The sequence below is a fragment of the Elephantulus edwardii genome, unplaced genomic scaffold (assembly GCF_000299155.1).
Source record: "Elephantulus edwardii isolate Elephantulus edwardi_28Jun2011 unplaced genomic scaffold, EleEdw1.0 scaffold00512, whole genome shotgun sequence".
NCBI lineage: Eukaryota > Metazoa > Chordata > Mammalia > Macroscelidea > Macroscelididae > Elephantulus > Elephantulus edwardii.
Window position 1 is genome coordinate 49,764 of NW_006400262.1, and position 24,313 is coordinate 74,076.

General features: G+C 38.4%; 1 protein-coding gene across 1 annotated transcript in view; it reads right to left on the reverse strand.

Moving 5' to 3' along the window:
• Nucleotides 1–24,313, reverse strand: part of LOC102853329 (UDP-glucose:glycoprotein glucosyltransferase 1-like) — a gene marked incomplete at its 3' end in the record, with an annotated part of 247,403 nt that overhangs the window by 44,973 nt on the left and 178,117 nt on the right. The window contains exons 13-15 of the mRNA XM_006903121.1: nt 14,076–14,195; nt 9,223–9,308; nt 3,400–3,535 (exon numbers count right to left, since the gene is read on the reverse strand). Of these exons, the coding sequence (XP_006903183.1) occupies nt 3,400–3,535; nt 9,223–9,308; nt 14,076–14,195 (342 nt within the window). The remainder of the gene's footprint in view (nt 1–3,399; nt 3,536–9,222; nt 9,309–14,075; nt 14,196–24,313) is intronic.

Here is a 24,313-nt window from a genome sequence, read left to right on the forward strand (position 1 = left end):
TGATAGTCACATTATATAAAAAATGTGAATATGCATTAAAGAAACATCAGAGTACTTACTAGAAATCCTTGAAATAAAAACATACATATATGTTTAGGGATGTTTATGAAGTTGCAAAATACATTTGGCATAATCCCTATCTAAAAAACAATAACAAAACATCTGCATATGCAATTACACATACAGAAGAATACAATATTTAAAAAAATATAAGCTATCTGTAGGAGAATTAGAGAAAGAAACGGGGAGCCAGATTACAGGTTAAATTTAAATACTTCAATACTAACTTTGTATGAAGAACAAGGAACTCAGTATTATACAACATGGGTGACCTTGGAGGACATTATGCTGAGTGAAATATCTCAGTCATAAAAGGACAAATACTGCATAAGACCATTTTGATAAAACATGACTGACATGGGGGTTGAGAGGAAACTGAAAAAAAGAGAGGATAAATAGTGAGCATTGCATTTGAACAGATGAAGGAAAAAACTGTGTAAAAGGAATATATGATTACCCATTAATTATATGACAACAGTCCAAAACAGGAGATGTATAACAAAGTAGAAGGAGGAGGGATTGGGGCACGTGAGGAAGAAATTAGTGAACTGGGGAGGGGAGAGGTAGGAAGGAAAATGTGCAACAATGAATGAATCAAAAACTAACTTTTCCATAAGCCTTTGTTAAAATGACAATTAAAAAATACTTTCTAAAATAACATTCATATTCTAGATTAGGCTGAAAGATAAAAACTTGTCAAGGGTTTCTCTCCTTCTTCAAGAAAACAGACACATCTCTGAGAGGGGAAAAACACTTCTTTAAAAACACATTTCAAAAACCATCCTTGACAAGTTCTTCCAAACCTCTACCCACAGCACTGTTGCTAATCACCTTTGCCACATTTCTGAGTGAGAATCATCTCTACCACTCATGAACTAAAATTCCTTCCCCTTTCTTGACCATTCATCTCTTTAATCCTTCAAACACGCCATCTGAAGAAATTCTTTTCACACAAATATGAGCCCTGCTCTCTGTAACTTTGTACTCAAAGTTGTCTGGCATTCCATGCCCCCCCAAAATAGGCTCCTACACTTCTATTTTCAATAGTCCTACTAACATCATTGAGTCAATTGTTGATGCCCATTTTTACTCCTAGATACCACAAGAACAATTTAATGCTTTAGAGAAACAGCTACGAACATCTCCAAAGAGAGGGAGGTCCTTGTACTGATACAGCTGTCTGTACTTTCCATTGTTAATACTTATTCCCATACTCCATAAATCAACTGTATGAGATTCTCCCACGAGTCTTTAAGGACAGGAGTGAAGAATTATAATTCCTTATAAGTGGCACAGTTATAACTAAATCTAGAACATGGCAAGATTCTATTAAGCATTAAATTAATAAACCAAGGCACATTTTCATTAACAAAAATGCCCTTAATTGGATACCCAAACAATAAACTCAAGATAATTACCAGGATAGAAACAAGATCCATTCATAATTGTGTATTTAAGAATTTGTATGCGAGCTCTGGTGGCCTAGTGGCAAGAAGCTACACTGCAATCCCAGAGGTGTGCGGTTCAAATCCATCAGATGCTTTGCTAGGGAAGGAGGAACTATCTCCTCTTGTACCAATCAAATCTGATTTGACGGTACACACACACATACACACACAAAATAATAAAAATTTAAAAATTTTAAAAAAATTAATTTGTACATAAAAAACCCCCAATCACATTTGTACATCAGTCAAACTAGTATATATAGTGCTTGATAAGTCATAATTTGGTGTAAGAATAGGATTACAACTTTTTCAATATAAGTGCAGCAAGTGCAGGTCAAACATATATATTTCATGCAGAAAAATTTGTTTCCAGTAGGTGTTGGGTTAATAATTTCAAAATGAAAAGAAATTTACATGACATTAAATCAAGGCTAGATAGTAATGTCCCTGCTCAGGAATGTTGCTGCTGCTGCTGTTGTTACTGTTACCTACTACAGAATCTGAACTAACACACAGCTTCCCCCTCCAGGAGGTTTTCAGAGACAGGAAATCACATTGGAGAAGAAGACCCATCCTTCTCCTACAGACCTGCTGACTGAATCAAACCATGGACCTTTGTGTTACCAGTATAACTCCTTACCAGGAATAACTTCCTAATAACCAGTATAACTTCCTTACTAGGAAACCAGAGTTCAAAAAACAGAGGTCAATAGCAAAAAGGGACATCTATGTTTATTGCAGCATTATTCACAACACCAAAGAAATGGAAGCAACCCTAGTGCCCATAAATAAACGAATGAATATAAAAACTATGGTATATTACACAGCACTGAAAAACAATGAAATAGTAAAACATTACACAACATGGGGGAGCCTTGAAGACATTATTCTAAGGGAAATATCTCCATCACAAAAGGATAAATACTGCACAACACCACTGTTATAAAATAGGACTGACATGGGGTCTTTAGAAAGGGAATGGGGAAAGAGTGGGTAGATAGGAACACTGCATTAGAATATATGAGGGGGAAGAATGGAAAGGAATATATGATATGCATTACAGGTATCAAAACAATCTGCAACAAAGTGGGTTCGGGAGAGGGAGGGGTGGGAAGAAAAGGCTCAACAATGAAGAAATTTAAAAATAAATAAAAAAAGAATAAAGTAAAAAGTACCTCTTTGCACGTGAATGTATCACTAATCAAAATCCTGAAAATTCCCCAAACACACAAATCAAACTCCTGAAAGAACTCACTGTACATGCTTCTTCCAAGTTTCCACTTTTAGGAATTCAACCTATCATTTCTTGCATTTTGATTATCAAATCACCCAAATTGTGAAAATTCAGGTTTGATCCTGTTTGGCTTTACCAGCCATGGCAGCACCAAAGCCAGCAGGTATTGTCTCTAAGTGAGAACTTCATAAGTGCAGGGAAGATCTGTATATTTAATAAACAGATTTAAGGGTAAAATCAACAGTGTTAAAGATGACTTTTTAAATACTTACTACTGACCAATAAACAAAAGAACTGTTACTCATAACATACAGTATGTTTAAAATAGAAAACAAACAGAAAATCAAGAAAAGTCCTCTTTTGAATGTGATGCATAAACTTAGATATACAAACTAGAGTCTTAAATGGAAAACCGAAGATCTCAGTAAAAATCTTCTGGCTTCATATGAACGCGCTGATCAAACTATCAATTGGTAATCATAAATCACCAAAAATCTTAGAAGATATTTAAAAAGCCATAGTAGGTATTCTGAGAAATCTTAGTCAAAATCATAGCAATCAGTGAGGTAACCATAAAAATGCTCCTCTAAGCACAGACTGGTTTTTAAGAGTAAATAAGAATTAAAAACTCATTTGCCATTTTAAATGAGAACATACATGTGTCAGAGTTTGGAATGCATGATAATCATCCAAGTCCTGGGAAACATAATTATATGCTCTAAGAACAGCCACTCCAGCATCCTGAATCCCATCAACATCTTCAGAGTCATTAACCACAAAGATTAAGCCAATTCTGGGGAGGAGAAAAAAAGAGCAAAAAACTTATTCCAAAGATTGTATCCTGTCAAAAGGAATGGCATTCACATAGTCACCTAAACATTGTAACTACTAGAGAAAAATTACCCTTTATAGAAAGCAAAGTTTATCTGATTCTTGCACATTTAACACACACATCACTTATAAGATAAATATCAAGATCTCATGTGTACTGTTAAATTAAGCTACAAGGCCATCATAAATACATTCTTTCACCAATATGAAGAATTTATTATAGTTTTAGGTGGAGGGGTTGTACTGTTTCTAAAAAATTATTATATAACATTGTAGGGGAAATGAGAATTTGGAGTCTATAAAAATAAACAGGAAAGGGGGCTACTTTGAAATCCTATTCTAACAGGTGAAAAATTAATAAAAAATAGAAATCAGGAAAATATTTACTGGTATCTTTTAGGGGGGAAAATCCTATACTTATGAATAAACTATTAAAACTTAATGGACTAAACTATAAACCAGTTAGGTCAAGTGGACAAATTGTAAACTAATTGTTTTAAGTTCTTCTGCATCTTTGTTAAATTTCTTTTTTTGTCCTGTTCTGTCCTCTACGTACTTTGGGCATGTTGTCAGGAAGGGCTAGTCCTTAAAAAAAGATAACAAGCTTGGGAAGGGGGAGAGTCAACAAAAATGTGGAAGAGCCTCAACAAGATGTACTGACACAGTTAACTAGCAATTGATTTGAGTATATCAAGGATGGTGAGGATGGTGTAGGTTAAGGTAGGGTTGAGATGCACTGTTAACAAACAAACACCACCACGATTAACAAAGGGTGCACTGGTGGCTTAGTGGTAAGAATGTGCACTGCAGGCAGGGCATCAGCTGCCCCACAGGGAGAAGTTTTCTCCCATGCAATTAACTGCCACTGAAAACCTACTGAAGGGTCAGCTATGAGCTGGTTCTGACTACACAGTACATTAACTACTAATGTGGAGCTTTCTTCAAATCTGTTATTTTTATTTAATTTTCTAGTCTATCTATGATTAAGTGCACAGATATTCTGCTTAGTCCTTTTTTGTTCTGTTGTTGCTATGTGCTGTCGAGTCGCCTGCGACTCATAGTGACCCTCTGTAAAACAGCCCTATACCCTGCCCTATCCTGGGCCAATCTCACCATCCCCATTACACACCTATAGCCATTACCCCAGTCACTCAATCCATCCATCTCATGGAGGGTCTTCCTCTCCTGAACTGTACTTCCACCCTCCCAAGCATGATATCCCTCTCTAAGGACTGGTCTCTCCTTGCAACATGCCCAAAGTATATCAGATGAGGCTTCAGAATCCTTGCCTGCAAGGAACAGCTTGGTTTCACCCTCTCCAGGACAAACCTGTTCGTTTTCCTAGCAGTCCATGGTACCCTCAATACTAATCTCCAAAATCACAGCTCAAAGGCATCAATTCTCCTTCTATCATCCTTAGTCATTGTCCAGCTCTCTGATCCATAGCAAGTGATTGCAAAGATTATGGCATGTATCAGGTACATCTTAGTCTTCAGACTGACATCACTGCACTTCAGTACTTTAGAGAGGTCTCTAATAGAAGACTTTCCCATCGCAATACATCTTTCAATTTCCTGCCTGCTAGTGCCAAGAGTGTTGACTGTGGAGCCAAGCAAACCCAAACTGTGAACAATCTCAATCGCTTCACCATCCCTTAATTTGCTGTCAATCAGCCCAGTGGTGAGAATCTTTGTTTTCTTGATATTGACACTCAAACCATACTGAAGACTGCAGTCCCTGAACTTCCACAGCAAGTGGTTCAGGTCCTCCTCAGTTTCAGCAAGCAGGGTTGTGTCACTGCATAATGCAGATTGTTGATGATTCTTCCTCCAATCCTGATGCCACATTTCTCTTAACTTGGGAACCCAGACTCCCAGATAACCTGTTCTGCATAAAGATTGAAAAGATATGGAGACAGGATGCAGCCCTGACATATACCCCAATTTTCAACTATGCAGTGTTTCCCTGCTCTGATCTGACGACTACCTCCTGATCCAAGCAGAGGTTTCGCATGGTTATGAGATTCCCATTCTTCTCAGAGTTAGCCACAGTTTGTTATGATCCACACAGTAAAATGCCTTTACGTAATCAATGAAACAAAGACAGACATTCTTCTGGCACTCCTTGCTTTCAGCCAAGATCCATCTAATATTGGCTACAATATCCCTAGTACCAACGACCCCTTCTAAAGCCAGCCTGCACTTCTGGTAGTTCTCTGCTGATGTGTTGTTCCAGTCATTTTTTGGATAATCTTTAGGAAAATCTTGCTCGCATGTGATATTAATGATATTGTTGGATAATTTCCACACTCTGTGGGATCACCTTTCTTTGGAATGGGAACAAATACAGTTCTCTTCCTATCAGTTGGCCAAGTGCTTGTTCTCCAAATTTCTTGGCACAACTTGGTGAGCATGTCTAGGGCAGCATCTGTTATGTCAATCAGTACACCATCAATGCCTCGGGCCTTATTCTTAGCCAATTCTTTCAAAGCATTCTAAACTTCTTCATCACCGTAGCCTCTTGCTCATATGTTGTTTCATGAAATTCTTCTGTGTCTGCCAATTCCTTTAGATACAGTGACTTTGTATACTCTTTCCATCTTCTTTTAACACATTGTCACAAATGACAGTAATACATTGGGGGAAAAATGTGTTTCTAAGCACAGTCGTTAATTTAAAAGTGTGCGGCAATTTGTAAATACTTGCAGGATCACTCAATCAATATTCTGCCCAAAGCATTTTTTGTTCTATTGACCCTTTAATCATTATTGTGGAAGATTCATCAACAACCTGCGTTATGCAGACAACACAACCCTGCTTGCTGAAACTGAGGAAGACCTGAAGCACTTGCTGCAGAAGGTCAAGGACTGTAGTCTTCAATATGGATTGAAGCTCAGCATCAAGAAAGCAAAGATTTTCACCATGGGGCCAATTGGCTGCATCATTATGGATGGTGAAGAGATTGAGATTGTTAACAGTTTTAGTTTGCCTGGCTCCATAATCAACACTCTTAATACCAGCAGCCAGGAAATCAAGAGATGAATTGCATTGGGAAAGTCAGCTATCAGGGACCCCTCCAAAGTACTGAAGAGCAACAATGTCAGGCTGGACTCTAAGGTACACCTGATCCAGGCCATAGTCTTTGCAATTGCGTGCTACGTGTTGGAGAGCTAACAGTGACTAGGGATGGTAGAAAGAGAATTGATGACTTTGAGCTGTGGTGCTGGAGAAGAGAGTTAAACATACCATGGACTGCTGGGTTTGTTCTGGTGAGGGTGAATCCGGGCTGCTCCTTGGAGGCAAGGATTCTGAAGGTTTACCTGACATTCTTCAGGCATGATGCAAGGAGTAACAGTCCTTGGAGAAGACATCATATTTGGGAGCGTGGAGGGACAGCTCAAGAGAGATGAGATGAATCGATTCAGTGATGAGGGTAATGATAGTAGGTGTGTCAGAGACAGTGAGGTTGGCACAGGATAAAGCAGGGTTTAGGGCTCTTATACATAAGGTCGCTATGAGTCGCAAGTGACTCGATGGCATATAACAACAACATATAATGATATAAGTAAAGTGTTTCACATTAATGTAGTCATTTTCTGAGGGAGTGTGTTGTGTCAATTGACACGGATGTCCATCCAATGACTTACTTGGATCAAGTGCTTAACAAAAAGTATATAATTTTGAAAATAAAGTATTATATTTTTATGAAGCTGTTAAGAGATATGCACCTACACATATACACAAATTCTCATTCCATCAGGTCATCTATGACAATGGCAATCTTAATTAAAAGAAAATGAAATGTTACCAATCCCATGCCATTTTCATAATTATATATTACTGCAGTTATGTGCTAATCATCTTATTAAGGGTGATCCTCGTTTTCATAGGTCTTCACTACACCAAACATGATCTTCTTCTCTAGAGGTAGGTCTAAAGTCTCCTCACTCTCCCATTTGACAAAAATGATGCTTAGGGAGTGCCTTTATATGTGTACATGTCTTACATTAAAATTAATATACCTCTTAAATAACTCAAGAAGAAAATATAGACATATACAGACCAAATTGTTTATATCATTTTGCCCTGAAGAAGTATAAGTAAATATAAATAAAAAATAAAAAAAAAGAAAAAAGTTTACTTTGTTCTAAAATTCCACTATGTCACAAATCATCAACAAGCTCCATTAAGGAACTATCAAAATGTTTTTCTTAGGGGGAAAAATACTCTCTAAAATTTTAAAAAGTGAAACTTTTCCTAGAATCTGACTCCTATAAATAAATTCTTCATCCTAAGTTTCCAAATTCTACAAAGTTCCTCCAAGGTTGTCTGTTTCTGAAATGGAAACTTGAGACTTTTCCTTTGTGCCACTCCTAAACCTCCTCATTAGCCATTATGGACTCTCACAGACCTGTCTCTTATCTTAATGCATAATCAAATCAGCTTCAACAGAATAAAATTAAAAATTATCTGTCTTATGACTCCTTAGTAGTGTCTCATAAAAAGTCTTTTCATTATCTACAAACTTTCCTTCTCTGATTACAAGTGCATATAACCTGGCACTTCAGTAAATATCTAAACTGTTTTGAAATATGTAAAATAATTTTCTAAAAGGATATATTGTAATGAAAACAATTTTAAAAAAGGATATATTGTACTATATACTACTGACAAGAGGTCATTGATGAATCTCACAATAATATTTGTTAGCTAAACTCTGCAATATGTTACGTGTTGTGGTGGCTCAAATCCACCAAAGGCTCCATGAGAGGGACACAGGCAGTATCTTCTCATAAACATTAACACTTCTGGGCACTTAATGGAGGATCACTATAGAAGAAATCAACTCAATGACAATGAGTAAATACTTCATCAATTAAGAAGTCAAACTGTTGCTTTAGGCTAATTTGTAGCAAAGAAAACCCTTTAAAGAGTTAAAAATGAAAACATGAAACAAACTGAAAGCACAGCTGTTGTTGCTGAGTAGTTTAGGTGGAACAGAGCTACAGCTGGCCCTCCAGTGGGTTTTAATAGGAAATAAATCCCAGGGAAAGAGACTGCCCATCTTTCTCTCACAGAGTAACTAACTGGAAGATTCGAACCACATACCTTTAAGTTGACAGAGCAACTCCTTACCACTAGGCTACCAGAGCGCCCTATAGTATGTACAGTATAATACAACCCATGGTCAATAATTGTATGCCTCTTTCCATTCAGTAAAACTGTATAAAAGAGATATGTGATTAGGTTTTATTGTTATGACAGGAGTCCAGAACGAAGGCTGCATAGTGGAGTGGACGTGGAGGGGAGCGATTGTATAACAATGAAAGAATTTTTCTTTTACTTTTCAAAGAGAAGAGTGAATTGGGGCGGGGTGGGGGGGAACGGACAGGGAGAAAAGTGCAACAGTGAATGAATGGAAATCCAAAGTCTCTGTAAATTTTCATTAAAGTTAACAATAATAATGAAATCAAACTTAAAAAAATAATTATTAACTGCAAAAAAATTCAGAAGTCATGCTGAGCTAGTTGCCATTACTAATCCCTACAGTTAATTATCCTACAATTCAAGAAGTACGAGATTTACAAATAGGAATAATAAAACTTCACTTAAACTAGAGATAATAAAAAAAAATCAATACCACTGTTACCTTAATGGTATATGATTACTGAGGAACAATTCAGCTATATTAATCAGCTCTGCTGTGGTCTCATGAACAGGATCAACTATAAAAACCTGGTAGGGAAAACAGAAAAGAATAAATCAAATGATATTTCAAATGTCACTTGGCCAGTAAAAATGCCATTGATCTCTGTAATTGAAGGCAAACTTTTTCTGAATACTCTGGAACCACATAAAAGAAGAGTTAAATAATATGCAATTATCTCCCTTTCATGTTTACAATATGGCATGGATAGGCTAAGAGTAATAAACTTATGTTGATAATTCAGGAGTGTCCCACACTGCTAACATTATGAAGGGGGCAAAAAACAAAATCCAAATAAAACAGGAAAAGCCCACAATAAACACTCATACCACAGAAAATGGGCATTACTAATTTCTTAACAAATCTAAATATAAAAACTAATCAAATACAAATGTAGTGAAGTTACAAATGATAATGATCTGATGAAACCATCGGCATGATGCATGGTCGGCTTGGGGAGTAGAGGACCGGGGCAAGAGGTGGCAGGGGGTGAGGGGTGGGGGGTGGAGAAAGGAAGCGCAATGTGTTTTCAACTGTTTGAAAAACATAGTTCGGTTCCATGGTGCCAAATCTGTGTTTACCGACCAAATGCTTCATCAAAACTCCACTTCTGGCCTTGTTTTGGAATCAGTTGTTTCTGCTGCCACTTCCAGATCCCCTGGAACCTGCCTCAACCGCCTTCCTTCAGCCGCCTGGAGACACTAAATCCTTCCTGAGGTCTCTCTAGCTCTGGCTGTGCAGTGATCACAGAAATCAGCCAGCAACAATGTCATGGCATTTTTCCATTATTTTCATTGTTACTACTGCTGTAGGGACATGAACACAACCACCCAGTTTTCCTTTGAGGAAGACACTCCTTCACTTTGGAATGAGTGTGTTTGCCTAGCTACTCTTTAAACTCTTTACAAGCACAGCTGATATTTGGCATTTCAACTGAACACTTTAAGACCATGGTTACAAGTCCGCATCCAAGCTGGGATCAATGAGTGCTGCTGGTTGACTGCTATGACTCCTGAATGTGGGCCATGGCTAGCACCAGGGCTTCAACAGCTTCATTCTCCTTGATATGTTTCTCAGTTGACTGCTTGAAGTGATTTATGGTAGTGAGAGGGACAGAGGGCAAATATCTGATGGCATTTTTGCTGCAAGTTTATATTATAATGTTGTTGTTAAGTGCCATTGAGTTGGAACCAAATCATAGGTGATGAGCCTCCAGAAGGTGTTCAGAGGCTGTAAATCACAAAGCAGGAGACTGCCCATCTTTCTTTAAGGCAACTGTTTACACAACTCCTTACTCACTAACCCACCACAATTCAATAATGCAGTAATAGCTATCACTTCCTGAACATTTATTCAGTAAAAAACAATTTATATTATCACTGGCAGAATGGGCAAATGGTAAGAAAGAAATTAAAATGGGCAAAGTGAGAGTTTATTTTGCGTATTTTATAGAAGCAGACCCTGGTACTATCTTACCATCTATCTTTTTAATAGCTGTGTGACGAAAGAAAAAAGGAAGAAAGTGAAATGTAAAACAAAGTACAAACACAAAATAAGAACCTCGTTTTCTCTATAAATAAATATCAAGTTGACAAAGTTCTCCTTAATTTAACTATCTGGAGTCAAGTAATTTCAGCTTGTGTCACCCTCAATGTCTATATACACACATGACTGCAGTCTTAAATTATGCAACCTTGTGCATCTTCTTCAAACTGGAGCTTCTGTGGTGAGTCTGGCCTCACAAAGATTTTAAATGAAGCACAATCAATAAATGAGACATTCTTTTGCTGTTATTCACCATCAAATCCTCTATGACTTCACAGACAGAAACTTTCCTCAATTTTGCATAATCTCACACTCTCCACAGATAATTATAGCAGTCAGCATGCTAACTAGTCTCACTGAGGGACTTCTTTTCGAAACATCATGTGTTTTCCCAAGGCTTGGTACAACTTGAAAACATGCTCATAGGCTGTGAGAAGACATTTAACCAACTGCATCTCAAAATAGCACTCCTGTTACACTTCCTTCGGGACAGATTTCTTTTTTCTTCTTCTGGAAGTCCATAGGACAAGCAATAAACTTCACCAACAGCAAAATTCAAAGGCAGCAATGAAAGGATAAATCCCACAGACACACCCCGAATTTAGAGCTTACAGTGTTACTTTGATCTAGGTATAGGTTTGGCATGAGCACAATTAAGTGCTCTAAGATTGCCATTCTTCTCAAAGGTAGCCATAGTTTGTTATGATCCACACAGTCAAATTCCTTTGCATAGACAATAAAACACAAATAGACACTCTTCTGGTATTCTCTCCTTTCAGTCAGGATCGATCTGACACAAGCAATGATATCCTTAGTGCCATGGATTTTTCTAAATCCAGAATAAACTTCTGACAGTTCCCTGTAATGTACAGTTATGGCCATTTTTCTTGGAGGATCTTCAGCGATATTTTACATCCATGTGATATTAATGATATTGTTCAAAAATATCCACATTCTTTTTTATTACATTTATAGGGAATGGAAACAAATATGGATTCCTTCCAGTCAATTGGCCAGGTATTCCAAATTTCCTGACATGGACAGGTGAACACATCTAGGGCTGCATCTGCAAAGGTGGCCATCTGCCTTTACTTATTAGTTACTGCTATTTATTAATTATTTAACAGTTGTTGTTGGTAAGTGCCAGTCATGGATGACTCATAGTGACCCATGAATGAAAGACCTGAATACTTGTATAACTTTAGTCATTTCTCCATGTTCACAGAGTCTCCAGAGGGAAGTCAATTTGGAAGTGGATGCCAACTCCTCCTTTCAAATTACTTACTACTATTTATTAATTAGAATAGCAAATTTAAGCAATTAAAAGAGCAATGAAAACAGGAATATGCATTTTCAGAGGAAAAAGAAGATTCATATTATAACAAAACAAGCAGAATCTGAACTTTCACAACAAAGATTATGAATATACCGATAAGTTATAAAGCTGCTTCTCACAGCCTTGAATATCATTCATTTCCCCTTTGTGAATAAAAGTTTAAATTCAGAACTAAAAAATAATAAAAATATTTTAAAAACAATTTACTATTGGCAGTGATGGAAGGGATGGCCTAATAAAGTACAGAAGAGAACATTCTGGGGTTTTTGCTGTTAGATGTCACCAGGTTGGTTCCAACTCACAGCAACTAAACAATCAATAGAAGAAAACACCCAGTTCTCCACCATCCGCAAAATCATTGCTATTTCAGCCCAGTGTGGAACTCAATGGGTCAATCCATCTTAGAGAGTTTTCGGTCTGACAGACCTTATCCTCTAACAAGCATGTATCATTGTCCAGGGAAGAGCCTCTGCTAAGAGTATGTCCATAGTGTATAAAACGAAGTCTCAAATTTTTCACTTTTAAGGAGAATTCTGGCAGTATTTTAATCAAGAAAGATTTGCTTCTTCTGGTAGTTTATCAACACCATAATTCAAATGAATCAACTCTTAGTTTTTATGCATTCATTCTACAACTCTCATATGCTTATAAGGCAACTAAAACCACCGTCAGCTACACCTTAATCCAGAAAATGGCATTTTTGCTTTTTAACACCTTAAAGAGGTCCTGGATAAAGAAGTTCAATGCAAAATGTCTTTTGATTTCGTGACTGCTGCTTCTAAAAGCATTTAATGTGGATTCAAAGAAATTAAATTCATGACGTCAGTTTTTCTCAATTTATCATGGTTTTATAATTGGTATGTTTGTGAAGATTTGTTTTCTTATGCCACACTAAGGGCTATACCAGTAAGTTGAAGTTGTTTTCCCATTCAACAAGTAAGATATGTCATCTAGATGTTAATAAGGGTTCCTCCAATACTGATGTTACATTCTTCTCCAAGTGGTCCTAGTGTCCTCATCTGACAGACTGGACAATTATTGTGAAAAGATACAATCCTGATGTTAAACTATACAATATCTATTTGGTCTTTTTACTCTATCAGATAATTTTCTGCTGCTACTGATAAAATATGTACTGGTCCCCATCAACAAACGAATGGATAGAGAAGCTCTGGTATATTCACACAATGGAATACTATGCGGCATTAAAAAACAAGGAACTAATGAAATATTATGCAAAATGGGAAACGCTGGAGGACACGATGCTGAGTGAAATATCTCAGTCACAAAAGGACAAATAATGCATAGGGCCACTGTTGTAAAACACAACAGACATCAGGATTGAGGAAAGACAGAAAAAGAGGGGAGGAATGATGTATATTAAATTGAAACAGATGATGGCGACAACTGTTTAAAAGGGATATAGAACGGGTATTCTTGTCATTACAGAGTCCACAGTGAAGGCTGAATAGTGGAATGAACTTAAGGGGGAGAAACAGCATAACAATGAAAGAGTCTTTCTTTTCAAGGACAAGAGTGAATTGGGGGGGGGAAGGGAGAAAAGTGGAACAATGAATGACTGGAAACTTTAACTCTGCAAACTTTCGTGAAAACTAATTTTTAAAAAATTTTTTTAAGAATGTACTGACCACATTTTTCAAAAGTATATATAGTCAATTCCTCATAATAGTCTCCTTTAATCTTGTAAGTTTTTCTAAAACCTATCCACCTGGGTGCCCTGTTTATATTTGAAATATTAGTAGCATAGCTACCAGCATCACAGAAACATGCAAGACACAAAGTCTAACAAACTGACAGATGAACAGTGGGTAAATATTCTAACCACAAGTAAAAGGGAGGAAAGAGAACCAAAAAAAAGAAAGTTCACATGCAAAAACCAGAAAGTTTTACTTACCATGTTATGCAAGTTTTTCCTGATCTGCCTGATAACACCAGGAAAGGTGGGTCGTAGCAATTCTTGCAAACTAGAAGGCCAGGAATCATATCTGCTATCAATCTCCAGGTTGTTAATCCACTACAGAACAAACACATCATGGTACATACCTTTTAGTGAATTACATAAGAAAATTTCTGCAAAATTTATGATAAACCATTTACATACTTGATACACAAATCAAGGATAAAAATAAATGTGTAAAGTAGAATACACATAACAGAAGATATCTGAAACCTAGTCAAGCACACTAATGACTGATGTCCACAATGAATAAAGAAACCTTACACATTAACACAAAGATGAATATCCTGTTAAGTACACTAAAAGTACGATGAGGAAATGTATATAAGAGACTCAAATAGGTAACAAATCAAAAGAAAAATAATCTAATAATATGAGACACCTAAACTAAAGGTAGCAGCAGAAGTTTTTCACAAAACAACTATGAGATATCATCTTACCCCAGTCAAAATAGCAAAATTTAACAGAACATCAAGCAACAAATGCTGGCAAGACTGTGGAGAAACTGGAATCCTTATTCACCATTGGTGGGAGTGTAAAATGGTACAACCACTATGTAAGGCGGAATGGCGCTTTCTCAAAAAGTTGCAAATAGAAGGGGAGCTCTGGTGGCCTAGTGGCAAGGAACTGCAACTACAATCCCAGAGGCGCACGGTTCGAACCCACCAGATGCTCTGCCAGGGAAGGAGGGACAATCTCCTCCTGTACCAGTCAGATCTGATTTGACAGTACACGCACACACAAAAATAATAATAATAAAAATTTAGGGGAAAAAAAGCTGCAAATAGAGATACCATTTGACCCAGTAATTCCACTACTGGGAATATACCCCAGAGAGATCATAACTGACATCCAAGCAGATATATGCACAACCATGTTTATTGCAGCTTTGTTCGCAATAGCAAGGAGTTGGAAACAACTAAGCGCCTGTCCACAAATGAATGGATAGAGAAGCCATGCTATAGTCACACAATGGAATACTACACTGCACTGAAAAACAAGAAACTCATGCAGTATTATTCAAAATGGGTGAGCCTGGAGGACATTATGCTGGGTGAAATATCTCAGTCACAAAAGGACAAACACTGCATAGGGCCACTGCTGTAGAATGGGACTGACATCAGGGTTAGGGTTGTTGTTGTTGTTATGTGCCGTCAAGTCGTTTGCGACTCATAGCGACCCTATGTACAACAGTGCTCTATCCCGTGCCAATCTCATTGCCTCTGACACACCCATCCCGATTACCCCAACCTACACTTGGACCAAGAGGCAGTCGTCAGAATAGAGCAAGGCAACACTGCATGGTTCAAAATTGGGAAGGGTGTACGCCAGGGATGTGTCATATCTCCATACCTTTTCAACCTGTATGCAGAGCAGATTATCCGAGAGGCTGGGCTCTATGAGGAGAAGCATGGCATTAGGATTGGTGGACGATCTATCAACAATCTGCATTATGCAGATGACACAACTTTGCTCGCTGAAACTGAGGAGGACCTCATGCACTTACTGGAGAGGGTCAGGCTCAATGTCAAGAAGACAAAAATTCTCACCACCGGACCAATCGGTAGCATCAGGATGGATGGTGAAGAGATTGAGAGTGTTCACAGCTTCAGTTTGCTCGGCTCCACGGTCAACACTCTTGGCACCAGCAGTCAGGAAATCAAAAAGCGTATCGCGATGGGGAAGTCTGCTGTTAGGGACCTCTCTAAAATACTCAAGAGCAATGGTGTCTCTCTGGAGACTAAGGAGCGCTCGATACAGGCCATGGTTTTTGCAATCACTTGTTATGCATCAGAGAGTTGGACAATGACTAGGGAGGATAGAAGGAAAATTAATGCCTTTGAGCTGTGGTGCTGGAGAAGAGTATTGAATGTTCCATGGACTGCCAAGAAATCAAACAGATTCATCGTAGAGAGGGTAAACCAGGCTGCTCCTTGGAGGCAAGAATTCTGGGGCTTCGCCTGATATACTTTGGACACGTTGTAAGGAGAGACAGGTCTTTAGAGAGGGACATCATGTTGGGTAGAGGAGAGGGACAGCGCAGGAGGGGAAGACCAGAGTTAGAGTAAGAATGAGAAAAACTGGATGAATTATGTATACTGCATTGAAACCCGTGAGGGTGAGAATAGTTTAAAAGCAATATATTTTAGGGCATTATGATTATCATAAGAGTCTGGAATGAAGTTTGCAGAGTGGAGTATACTCGGGGGTGGGTGTGTGTGTGTGTGTGTGTGTGTGTTTGTATAACAATGAAGGAATTTTTCTTCTACTTTTCAAAGAGAAGAGCAAATGGGGAGGGGGGGAGAAAAGTGCAACAATGAATAAATGGAAATCCATATCTCTGTAAATGTTCATTGAAATGGAAGGAAAGAAGGGAGCGAGGAGGGAGGGAGGAAGAAAAAAGAAAGGTGTAGTAGTGCTTCCAATTGCCAAGCAAAGCAATGGATGTCTGTCAGTAAGGAAACAGATGAACAAATTGTTGTCTATTCATGAAAAGATCTATTACACATTAAAATTAATACTAGACTGAAATAATACAAAACCATAAGATGAAATGTTGAGTTTTTCATGCCCTGATTTCATCTATTTTTTCTGTTTTCACATATTTTATGCAATTATTTTTGTGATATATATCAAGTAGTGGGGAAAGTATCTTACACTATGCATCATTTATTTAAAAAAGAATAGAGTGAAATAAAAAATAATAAATAAAACAAGAACAGAAACTCATTCCCACTGAGTTGATTATAACTCCTACAGTAACTGTACAGGACAAAGAGAACTGCCTCCGAGAATATCCGAACTTGAAATCTTCACAGAAGTAGACAACCAGATGCTATGCAGAGTGACTGATGGGTATGAAGCACCATCCCTTCTTCATTATAAGCCAAACTCCTCACCATCACTCCTAAGATGGGACTACATGTACACCCTAGAGGATTTCATGAAGTATACTAATAAACCTTTTCCTTGTGTTCACTTGTATCATTACTTCTTATCTTTCATTTTATTCCTTCCCCTTGTTTGTCCCATTTCTCCTCTTCTGAGTCTTCCTTTTTTTCTCATCCTTTTTAGACCCCCTCCAAAGTTTATGCTGTTCACAATAAGCTCAGCGACAGTGTCTACAGTGCACAGCTCCAATACAAATTCCAAAATGTCATTCACTTGGTATGGATAAACACTTGCTCCAGGGCTTTCTGATCAACCGGAATCAATAACACCTCAGAATGTCTTTCACTGATCAACAGAGACAAACAGAAATGCACATGCACCATTATACGCTATTACCAGGACCAAAAACCAGAAAATAACAGAGCAAGAACTGCCAAACTAACAAGCTGACTGTCACACATGTCCCACGGAATCAGATTTATCAAATCAAAACACACACACACAAAAAGCAACACATCAATAGTAGTGCTGTTATTTTTAGGTGCTGAGGAGTTGTATCAATTTGTAATAATCTATTGTATAATATAAAAAGTAGGCAGTCCAATCCCCAACAATGCTTAAAATCTTTGCTATGTTAGTTGTTATTAGGCGCCACGGTGTCCCCAAAGAAGCATAAACACCAGATGGGACCTTGCCCCATCCTCTAAATCTCTAACACATTCAAACATTCTGTTATGGTTACTGTGTTAATCTATTTCCTGAAGACTCTTCTTATAATCTGACCCTCTACCTTTCACAGCTTCAAGTGTTTGAAAAGATGAGTTCCTCCTGACAACATGTTCAAAGTATGTGAGTTAAAGTTTCATCGTCCTTATCTCCTTAGAGCATGCAAGTTGAAATTCCTCCAAGATAGATTTCTTTGTTCTTTTGGCAATCTATGAGATTCTTCAATACAATTAAAAAAAGGGTCTCTATTCATTCTCCAACTATCAGGAACATACAAATAACTGAAAATACCTTGTTCTGGATTAGTTCTTAAAATTAGTATCGTTGCTTTTTTAGCACTTAAAAGAGATTGACAGCAAAAAATTGACAGCAGTTTTTACCTAATGGAATCTGTTTTAAGAGTTCTGAATTGCCAATACCAGGGATTCAGACTGTATATCCAAGTAAAATTACATAAATGAAAATGTCAACCACTTCGTCATCTATCACGATACAATCTACTGGTCCAGCCATAAGGATATTTGATTTCCCGATTTTAAGAAGTAATCCATATTGAATGATGAAGTCTTTGAACATCTTCAGTAAGTGATTCAAGTCTTCTTCATTTTCTGAAATCTAGGTTGTATAATCTGCATTATACAAGTTGTTGAGAAGTTGCTGTCAAACAAGCCTATTCCATAGAAGACACTGTAAAAGTCATGTGATTAAAAAAAGTATTTGAGTCTAGGCCTGGAAATCTTTTCTACATCAAATTTTAAGAGTCAATGAAAATATATACTTCTATAATTCTTCAAAGTCACTCGTATATATCCCTTACTATAAACATGCCTAAGAATTACTGATAGCATAGCTGAGATGAGTCCATTACAAGTCCCTCCAATTGGATTGTCAAATTTGTCTTCATATAGTCCATGCTCTTATATTATTTGTTCAGCATACAGATTTAACAGGTATATAGAAAGTATACAATCCTGACCATATCTTTTCTGATTTTAAACCATGTTTCCTTAGTCTATGCAGACATTTTAGTTTGTGCTATGTATAGGTCTCAAAGAGTGTTTTTCTATTCCCATTCGTCTCGTGAGCCACAGACTGTTAGACTGTTATGATCCACAGTCAAATGTGTTTGCATAATTAATAAAACAAAAATAACAACACTTGAGTTGTGCTTTGATAGTTGTTATGTGTCACTTAGAACTTACACACAGCTAACAATCCAGCTGGTTTTAAGGAGCTGTAAATCACTCAAGTGAAGAGTGTTCATCTTGCCCTAATGGAGTGTCTAGTGGATTTGAACCAATGGCTTTTGGTTTGGCAACACAACTCTTTACAAATAAGCCACCAGAAAAAGAATATAATGAATCACTTTTGATAAAGGACAGAAACACTAGAAAGAAACACAACAAAAAAGCAAAAATCTCGAAGAGAGCTCTGGTGGCCTAGTGGCAAGACACTGCACTGCAATCCCAGAGGTACACGGTTCAAATCCACCAGATGCTCTGCTGGAGAAGGAGGGGGCAATCTCCTCCTGTACCAGTCAGATCTGATATGATGGTACACGTAAAAATAATACAATTTAAAAAAAAATCACCAACAAAACCCCAATTTGATATAATATCTAGATATAGAATACTCTACCCAACTACGGAAAGGATGTCAGAGCAGACTCTGAAAATTGCAAGACAGTGTCAAGAACAACAGAAAGAGAGGTAGAAGTAAAAGAGATGAAGGGTAGCTTGGAAAGAAAAAGTATTATAATAAAACATACAAAGAGTTAGAGTCCTAGAACAAAAAGGGAAGAAATGTAAAGAATTTCTTAAGAGGAAAAAAGTGAAAAACAATTTCAAGTCTCAAGATGTAATACGGAAAGATATTCTGGAGAAAAAATTGAATTATCTAGGAAATAACTCTTGGCAGAAGAATCCAGGAAATTAAGACGTAAGAGACCTCTTCAGAGAACTGAAGAGCAATGATGACAGTCTGGAGACTAAGGTGCACCTGATACAGGCCATGGTCATTAAAATAACTTGCTATGCTTCAGAGAGCTGGACAATGACTAGGGATGATAAAAAGATAATTGATGCCTTTGAGCTATGATATTAAAGAAGAAAACGGAATATACCATGGACTGCTAAAAGAATGAATAAGTTTGTCCTGGAGAGGGTTAAATGAGGCTGATCCTGGGAGGCAGAATTTTGAAGCTTCATCTGACATACTTTGGACGTGCTGCAAGGAGGAACCAGTCCATGGAGAGGGACATCATGCTTGGGAGAATGGAGGGAAAGCACAGGAGAGGAAGACCCTGGATGGGATAGATTGATTTAGTGACTGGGGTAATGAGGGTAGGTGTGTCAGAAACAATAGGATTAGCACAGGATAGAGCAGGGTTTAGGACTGTTGTATATAAGGTCACTATGAGTTACAGGCGACTCAAGGGCACATAACAACAGGAAATAGCAAAAGAGAGATGCAAATAAGACACGATCTCATGCCAGCAGCAGTGGCAAAGTTTAATAGGGCAACAAGTAATAAATACTGGAGAGGATATGGAGAGGTAGAAACCCTCATTTATTTTTGGTGGGATAATACAATGATACAACCATTCTGGAAGATAGTTTGGTGTTTCCTCAAAAAAATTGAACTTAGAAACTCTATACAACCCAGCTATTCCACTACTAGGAATATTCCCCAAGGAAATAAAAAGACACTGAGACACAAACAGATTTTTACACCAATGTTCACAGCAGCATTATTCACCATTGCAAGAACATGGAAACCGTTCAAATGGTCAACCACAACTGAATGGAATGAGAAATCCTGGCACATTCACACAAGAGAATACTATGCAGCACTCAGGAACAATGATTTCAGAAGCTGCCATGGACGTGCTCACCAAGTTGTGCCAAGAAATCTGGAGAACAACCCTTGGCCAACTGACTGGAAGAATTCTATATTTGTTCCCATTCCAAAGAAGGGTGACCCAACAGAGGGTGGAAACTACAGAACAATATCATTGATTTCACATGCAAGCAAGATTCAACTGAAGATTATCCAAAGACAAATGGAACAGCACATCAGCAGAGAACTGCCAGAAGCCCAGGATGGGGTAGAAGGGGTCGTGGTACTAGGGATATTGTAGCTAATGTTAAATGGATCTTAGCTGAAAGCAGGGAATACCCGAGGAATGTCTATCTGTGTTTCATGGACTAAGCAAAGGTGTTTTACTATGTGGATCATAACAAACTGTGGTTGACTCTGAGAAGAATGGGAATCCCAGAACACTTGATGGTGCTAATGTGAAACCTATACTTGGACCAAGAGGCAGTCGTCAGAACAGAGCAAGGAAACACTGCATGGTTCAAAATTGGCAAGGGCGTACACCAGGGATGTGTCCTGTCTCCATACCTTTTCAACCTGTATGCAGAAGAGATGATCCAGGAGGCTGGGCTCTATGAGGAGAAGTGTGAGGTCAGGACTGGTGGAAGCTCTAAAAACAATCTGCGTTATGTAGATGACACAACTCTGCTTGCAGAAACTGAGGAGGACTTGAAGCACTTGCTGCAGAGGGTCAAGGACTGCAGCCTTCAATGTGGATTGAGGCTCAATATCAAGAAGACGAAGATTCTCACAACTGGACCAATTGGCAGCATCAGGATAGATGGTGAAGAGATTGAGATTGTTCACAGCTTTAGTTTGCTTGGCTCCACAGTCAACACTCTTGGCACCAGCAGCCAGGAAATTAAAAGACATATTATGATGAGAAAGTCTGCTGTTAGGGACCTGTCCAAAATACTGAAGAGCAATGGTGTCTCTCTGGAGACTAAGGTGAGTCTGATATAGGCCATGGTCTTTGCAATCAATTGTTATGCATCAGAGAGTTGAACAATGACTAGGGAGGAGAGAAGAATTGATGCCTTTGAGCTGTGGAGCTGGAGTATTGAGTATGTCACTGACTGCTAAGAAAACAAAGAGGTTCATCCTGGAGATGGTTAAAGCAGGCTGCTCCTTGGACGCAAGGACTCTGAGGCTTCGTCTGACATACTTTGGACATGTTGTAAGGAGGGACCGGTCCTTGGAGAGGGATATCATGCTTGGGAGGGTGGAGGGACAATGCAGGAGGGGAAAACCCTCTATGAGGTGGATTGATTCAGTGCCTGGGGTAATCGGGATGGGTGTATCGGAGACAGTGCGACTGGCACAGGACAGAGCAGAGTTTAGGACTGTTGTACATAGGGATGCTATGAGTCACAAGCGACTCGGTGGCACAAAACAACAACTACATGATTTAAGAGGGAGACAGTAAAAATTGAAGGGTAGCTAGTAAAACATGTATGGGTGTCAAAAGGGGGAAGAGGTAAAAGTGGAAAGGTGAAGATGGATAAAGGTGAAACCACAGGGTTGCACAGTTTGGTGGTTGAAGGGCTAAGCGGAAGGAAATGGGAAGGATCCAGGTGAAAAAACAGGGTAATGATGGGTAAGGTCAAATGGTGATTAATTTTATAAAACAATACTTGAGAATGACTGTATGAAGCAATGTGAATGAAGAACTGTGAAACAAATGTATATTAACTTTAAGCAAACTAATTAAATAAAATTTAAAAAAAAAAAAGATGGAGGGAATGCTGAGAGTCAATTTCCCAAAAAAAGAACAATTTGACACTGAATTTTTTTGAAAATAAAAAATGAACAAAAGCCAATGGTGATGAGAAATCAATGGGATGATAACTGACATGTTTCCACAAACAGATTCTGCCCTAGATATGCTCAACCGTCTGTGCCAACAGATCTGGAAGACAATTACGTGGTCAAACTGAGTGGAAGAAAGATCATTCCCCAGAAATGTGATTTAACACAATATGGAAAATATTGACCAATACCATTAATATATTCAGTATCATTAATATGTTGCTGAAGATCACCCCAAAATGGCCATAAAAGTACAATGACAAGAGAAGTGCCAAAAGTTCAGGCTGGGTTTAGAAGAGGCCATGGCACCAAGGTTATGTTATCCTTGCTGATGTCAGATAGATCCTAGCTGGAAGAAGAAAATACGAGAAAAATGTCTATGTTTTATTGTGCAAGCAAAGGCATTTGATTGTGTAGATCACAATCAATTATGGCTAACATTATTTAGAAGAATGGGAATCCCAGAACACTTAATTATGCTCATACAAAACTATAACTAGACCAAGAACCTTCAACTGAGCCAAACAAGGAACTTTGTATGGTTTGAAAACAAGAAAGAAATGCACTTGTTCACAACTGATTTCTTGCCAGAGTACAACTGTTGGTGAATATAAAACCTAAGCCAAAATGGGAAAGGAGAAGACCATTATCAACATCTTCGTCACTGGACACGTAGATTTGAGCAAGTCCACCACGACTGACCATCTGATCTACAAATGTGGTGGGATTAACAAGAGAACCATTGAGAAATTAGAAAAGGAAGCTGCAGAGATGGGAAAGGCTCCTTCAAACATACCAGGGTCTTGGATAAACTGAAAGCTGAACGTGAGCGTGGCATCAATACTGCTATCTCTCTGTGGAAATTTGAGACCTATGTGACCATCATTGATGCCCCAGGACACAGAGACTTTATCAAAAACATGATAACAGGTACATCACAGGCTGACTGTGCTGTCCTGACTGTTGCTGCTGCTGTTGGTGAATTTGAGGCTGGTATCTTGTGTGAAGTAATTGATTGTTGGTGTTAACAAAATGGATTCTACCGAGCTACCCTACAGCCAGAAGAGATACAAGGAAATTGTTAAGGAAGTTAGCACCTAACTGGTTCCAACCCTGACACAGTACTAATCTTTGTCCCAATTTCTGGTTGGAATGGTGACAACATGCTGGATCCAAGTACTAACATGCTTCAAGGGATAGAAAGTCACCCAAAAGAATGGAAGTGCCAATAGGACTACACTGATTGAAGCTATGGATTGTATCCTGTCACCAACTTGTCCAACTGATAAGCCCCTGCATCTGCCTCTCCAGAATGTCTACAAGATTGGTAGTATTGGTACCGTCCCTGTGGGCAGAGTGGAGATTGGTGTGCTCAAGCCTGGCATGGTGGTCATATTTGCCCCAGTCAATGTTACCACTGAAGTCTGCTGAAATGCACCATGAAGCTTTGAGTGCAGCTCTGCCTGGTAACACTGCTGGCTACAACATTAAGAACATCATTGTGAAAGATGTTCAATGTGGCAATGTGGAAGTAGTTGGCTTCACTGCTCAGGTGAACATCTTAAACCATGCTGGCTAAATCAGGGCTGGTTATGCCCCTATGCTGGACTGTCACACAATTCACATTGCTTGCAAGTTTGCTTAGCTCACAGGGAAGATTGGTCGCCATTTTGGTAAGAAGCTGGAGATTGCCTCAAATTCTCTAAGTCTGGTGATGCTGTCATTGTTAATATGGTTCCTGGCAAACCCATGTGTGTGGAGAGCTTCTCTGACTACCCTTCTCTGGGTCATTTTGCTGTTGGGGACATGACATACACTGTTGCTGTGGGTGTCATCAAAGTAGTGGACAAGAAGGCTTCTGGAAGTGGCAA